The sequence below is a fragment of the Citrus clementina genome, unplaced genomic scaffold (genome assembly GCF_000493195.1).
Source record: "Citrus clementina cultivar Clemenules unplaced genomic scaffold, Citrus_clementina_v1.0 scaffold_2, whole genome shotgun sequence".
Taxonomy (NCBI): domain Eukaryota; kingdom Viridiplantae; phylum Streptophyta; class Magnoliopsida; order Sapindales; family Rutaceae; genus Citrus; species Citrus x clementina.
The window spans coordinates 3,943,822-3,949,126 of NW_006262688.1; the positions used below are offsets into that span (position 1 = coordinate 3,943,822).

The 5,305-nt window shown below is 34.9% G+C and overlaps 1 protein-coding gene across 3 annotated transcripts; it reads right to left on the reverse strand.

Moving 5' to 3' along the window:
* Positions 1 to 387: 387 nt before the first annotated feature.
* On the reverse strand, positions 388 to 4,494 carry LOC18052270. 3 transcript variants are annotated; one of them, XR_002907278.1, is made up of 3 exons: positions 2,937 to 4,494; positions 1,877 to 1,945; positions 388 to 918 (listed from the first exon to the last, which is right to left on the reverse strand). XR_002907278.1 is itself a non-coding variant. In XM_006445726.2 (2 exons), the coding sequence occupies exon 1, from the start codon at positions 4,028 to 4,030 to the stop codon at positions 2,954 to 2,956; it is 1,077 nt and encodes a 358-aa protein (XP_006445789.1). In that variant the 5' UTR covers positions 4,031 to 4,494; the 3' UTR covers positions 389 to 918; positions 2,937 to 2,953. The 3 variants fall into 3 exon arrangements, 2 of the variants coding, with proteins under 2 accessions (XP_006445789.1, XP_024047617.1); XM_006445726.2 differs by lacking the exon at positions 1,877 to 1,945 and having other exon boundaries at positions 389 to 918; XM_024191849.1 differs by lacking the exon at positions 388 to 918 and having other exon boundaries at positions 1,549 to 1,945.
* Positions 4,495 to 5,305: the final 811 nt, after the last annotated feature.

A 5,305-nucleotide genomic window follows, 5' to 3' on the forward strand; every position in this document is an offset into this window, starting at 1 on the left:
CTTAAGCAAGAGTCCAAGAGAAAACTTTTTGTTTCAAATGTTTAGTTATTATGGGCTAAGGTCCCTAATCAGGCTTAGCTACGTATCTCTGTTTTACTGGGACTTTCTCAAATAAGACTTCAAGAAGTAGCCGAGGACCGAATCAGACGCTGGGTTTTAACTTTTGTTAAGGATTGACTTTAGGCTAAAACAACCATGATGTATATATGTTTTGTATAATACTCGAATGTAATTACTAGAAATAATTTTCACAAGTAATTAAATCAAATAGTCTTCATACACAAACGATTATATTATTATCAAGGGAATCAATATCATTATAGCAAGATTATAAATAAATATACAAAAGGATTACCTCACAATAATATATAAATATATTCACGGAGGAAAAATTTCGTACAAAAACTTGGACTCCGTACTCTCCATGATGAGACAAGCGCGGACCAAAAAGTAAAAAAGGCACTGATGATCCAAGAATTGACTCAGATAACGAAGAGAAGAGCCTAATACCACAGAAAATACATGGCGACGCATTGCATTTTCCAACTTTAATTGGATTATATTTAATAATATTATGTAAAACATATACAAAGGATTTGGTGGAGGAGCAAATGGGAGATTGATTAGGGGAAAAAAAGAAAAAAGTGAGAGAGAGAGAGAGAGAGAGAGAGAGAGAGAGAGAGAGAGAGAGAATAAGAGAAAAAGGCAATGGGCCTTTGCCTTAGCATTGCTCTTTTAACACTCCACTCTAAGCTCCACCATCCATTTTCATTTAACAAGAAGAAAAAGGAAAATTGAAGGGGAAAAGGAAAAAAGCAACACAAACTACAATACTACCACTGTACACAAGAAGAAGCAGGCTGTGAAAGGACCTTATTCCCCCCACCACACACAAACTCCCTCCATTCTTTAGCATTCCTGAAAATAAAAATAAATTTTGTCAGAGCCATATAACTAGTGATGGCACTTTTGTGTCACCAGTAGTTTAATGTTTAATGTTTCATTATACATCCCCTAATCTTTCTCTTCTTCATCATTTTGCGCGAGATTCCCGATTTTAATATCCCTATTAATATGCCATTCATAACACGCTATTGTTTAATATTCTATTCTGATGTTTTCAGTATTTATTTGACAATAATATAAGGTTCCTTTATCTTCAGGTTAATCTTTCCCAACATATCAGTAATATCTAGATTGATTCCCTAATTTAATTATATATAAGATAAAACTGAAAGTAAAACATAAGCAACTGAAGCATTTTTGTAGAAAACACTTTAATTAATAAGTTTTCTACAAAAACACTTACCGCACAGTTTTATAAAAATGCTTTCGAAACACAGTTTATACAACCATACAACAAACGTGCAGTACAGTCACTTCCACTTTTCATTACTCGTCTCAAATTCTTTTGTTAAACATCCTAAACATTTTTGTTACAAATTCTAAAGTTTTTATTGCATAAGTTGAAGTTGGAATCTATAACAAAAATTATCTTAAAATTTATTAGAAAAAATTTAAAATTTGTAACAGAAAGTGAGAGGAGTTGTAACTCATATAAACTGTAAAAGTGATTATCATAATAGCTGTATCCTAGAAATGCACTTACAAACAAGATCCTTTGGAACTAAAACTAATTGGTGGGACTCGCAAATTGCAGAGAAATGGATCCAAAGCATCAAAATGGACCAGCTAGTCGCATCATTTTGACAATTTGGACCACAAAAACAAGGTGCCCGTCCAAAAAGCTATGCCTAATCTAAGCATAGGTGGCCCAGCTCTTTTCATACTTTTACAATAGGGTAATTCCTTTTGACCTAAATCTAAAAGCTTTAGCAATTAATGTTTTCAAACAAATGACAAGGCATCGCATTACCTAGTCCACAAGATTAGAACAAAGCTAAGGTCATCCTGTATTCCTGTGTTGGTTGTTAGCTCATCGTCCCTGTAATAATGAAAAGGATCCCTTAAGTTGTATGCATGTATCTCTCATATAAATAGTGAATAGACCCACACCATTCACTATTTACGTGAGAAGGCTGTAAGTTAACATTAGCCTAATGAAAAACATGGCTTATTTGTAACATATAATATTGTGTTAATGATATTAAACAAAAGCATGCTAAGATGGAAACAAAAAATTTTACCCTTTCATGAATTTAGAATTTTCGTTTTAATAATTTTATTTAAAAAAATTCTCTAAATTCATAAAAAGACAAAAAATTTTATTGTCGTTTTGTCATACTTTCACTTAAATATCATTTCCTGCGATATTATTATATTACTAACATTCAAATGTGATTAAAAAAAAACTATTTTTAACCAAAAGCGTTTACCCATTACGAGTCTAAAAATTTTTAGTACCCTATTACGTCATATTTTTGACATATAATATTATATTAGTAACATTTATTATTAACAAAAAACATTATTTTTATCACTAATTAATATAAAATATTTCAAGTATGACGTTATATGTTACTAAACATAAATTAGGAAAAATAACTTATATTATCCTATTGTTTCGGTCAAATGTACATTTGACATGTGAAGTATCGACAAACAATTAGAGAAGTAAAGAAATCTAGAATTTGCATACAGTTACAACAACCAGCAAGGAGCCAAATAATAATAATAATAATAATAATAATAATTCCTCAACTAGCTACCAAAACAGCCTCAACCCGATTAATTAAATTGAAAGATACGGATTTTCAGGTATTATAATATCCTCGAACCTTAAACATCACAAATAATAACCTCATAAAAAATCATTTCAATTTAATTTTTTTTTAAAAAAAAAAAGTGAAAAATTCGATTATTAAAAAGTGGGATATCTATTCACACTAATTAGCTCAACTAAAAAGCTGACTAAAAAGCAATTAATTTAGTTATGAATTAATTTTTTTAAAAAATGGCAGTAATAATGAGCTTACCTAGAAATGGTGTCAATTCAATCTCTGAAAATAACTTTAGATGCAATCTTCATCAATGGCTTTATGCAATCCGGAGAGAACTTCCTGGCAAAAAAATAAGAGTATCTCGAATTGGATTGCCTCAGCGTGTGAATAAGCGCTGGCGAGATCTCGCCGGTGTCGTAAGTATGAGGATGGCCGTCGACGCTGTCAGTCCAGTTCACTCTCGTCAGCGTATAATGACTGCAACCTTCTGGATCCTTCATCGACAGTAATGTCGGAAAGTAATGCTCCTCGGGATAACACGAATGAATATTCAGACACGGGAGCTTAAATTTCTTCCACAGCTTCCGATCCTTAAGCACGAGCAACGCGTGTCGTTTCGCCAGGATGAAAAACTGAGATCCGACTCTGAACTTCTCGAACGGTACCTCCGGCAGCATCACGTACTGGCCACGCGCGGCGTACCGCTCGGCGAGGTTCGGATCTCGCGAGAGGATCTCGATGAAGCTCTTGTGCTTGGATTGCGTCGAGAAGGCGTTCAGGACTCTGATCGAGTTCCCGAAGAGGGAGCGGTAGACGAATCTGAAAGAGTGGAGGGGAATGCAAGATTGGGAGACGAGTGCGAAGTACAGATTCAATGGATCGTCGAGGATGGCGTTGGCCATGAGCCTACGCGCGGCGGAGATGAGTGTGGGCGACGCGCGCTCGGTTCTCTTGGCCGGTATGAACCGGTTTTGGAAGAGCTTGTGAGTGTCCGAGAGCTTGGCGGAGGGATCGGCGTGGACGTAGATGTTGTAGAGGCGTTCGTTGCCGGAGAAGAATTGGGACCAGACGGGGGCGAAGACGAGATCGGAGTTTGTGAGGAAGAGGAAGGCAATTTTGGGCCTAGCGTTTGAGAAGGAGAGATGGGAGACTTTGGAAGAGGAGGCGCGTGAGGAGGACGCCGAGAGAGTGGCGTTGCGGAAGAGAGAGAGGTCGTCGAGGTCGTCGGCGATGGAAATGTGCGAGGTCGGCGGGTGTTTGAGGGGGAGGATATGGGGACCGTACAAGAAGAAGAGGAGAGATAGGGAAATGAACAGAGCGAATGAGTAGAAATACGGAGATGACGGCATTGCCGCCGTTGCAAAAGCTTAGGATTGGATTGATGAGACGATAGCGAGAGACAGTGAGAGAGTAAAGAAACCAAGTGTGTGTGAAAGGAAAGGAAAGAAAATAAAAGACTTTCGCACTCTGTACAGTGTATTTGTTTGATTAAACGGATTCGGAGGGCGAAGAGACAGTACAATCTAAAGTGGAGGGGACACTGATGTCGATGCTGATATTTAACATTCACCTTCTTTTTTCATGTTTATTATCACTGTCAATTTGACTAAAATGCCCTCAAAAGGAGAAAAATATTTCTTTTTCCAAAACAGAAGAATACTAATTTAATGCCCGAGGGTATTATAGTAATGAAGAATTTGGTTTCTTTTTGGTTCATGTGGCGTTTCTCTTGCCATAAAAGAACCCGTTAGCTTTTTATTGGAAGAAAATAGTGGGTGCAACCGAAGCTCTAACTTGGATGCCATTTTATGAGTGTCCCGGCATATGCTAACAAGTAACAACAAGTGGTCTTTATCACGGGACTTCAAGAGTGTAACACGCGTTTTATACACACTTAACAATTTGTTTCGTTCGTTATTACACCTTTTGTTTTGTTTCTTAGGTCTGGAAAGCATACGGCTTCAATAAAATGATTTTGGGGTGTGAGTGTTTTTTTTATTTTTTTATTTTTTTATTTACAGCAGATGTTGGTGCGTTGGTATAACAATAAGATAGAATGTAGTCATGTACCGACAACATACTCACACATAAATAAAATATCTTCTACAGAGAGCATCAACGCTCGACGCCGATACCCGTGGGCATTAAAAGCTTTTATATTCTCTAAGCGATTCAAATTATATATTATTTTTTTAACATAAATTTGTCTGGTTACACGCGTTAGATTTTTTCTTTTTTAATCATTGACATGTATATTACTATAAAAAGAGCTTATAATGAATCTCACCGTCTTTGCACAAATTTTCCATATTTTGCAATAACTGTAAGTCAGCAAAATCCCTATAAAAATTTTAATGGTATTTATAATTAAAAATCTGTAGATAATATAAATTAAAACTTTGTTTGCTATAACTTTTTAAATAGAGATTATTTAAATAAAATTTTTGTTAGTATAACTTTTATTTTAAAAAATTTAGTTGTTTGTTTGTTAATAAGTAAGTTTTTTAAAGTTATGTTATGAAAAAAATAAAATAAAATTATCAAATAAGTAGGAAATATTTCATATATTTGATCATTAAAAAAAAATTCAACCTTTACTTTTAAAAATCTAAAATTTAAACTTT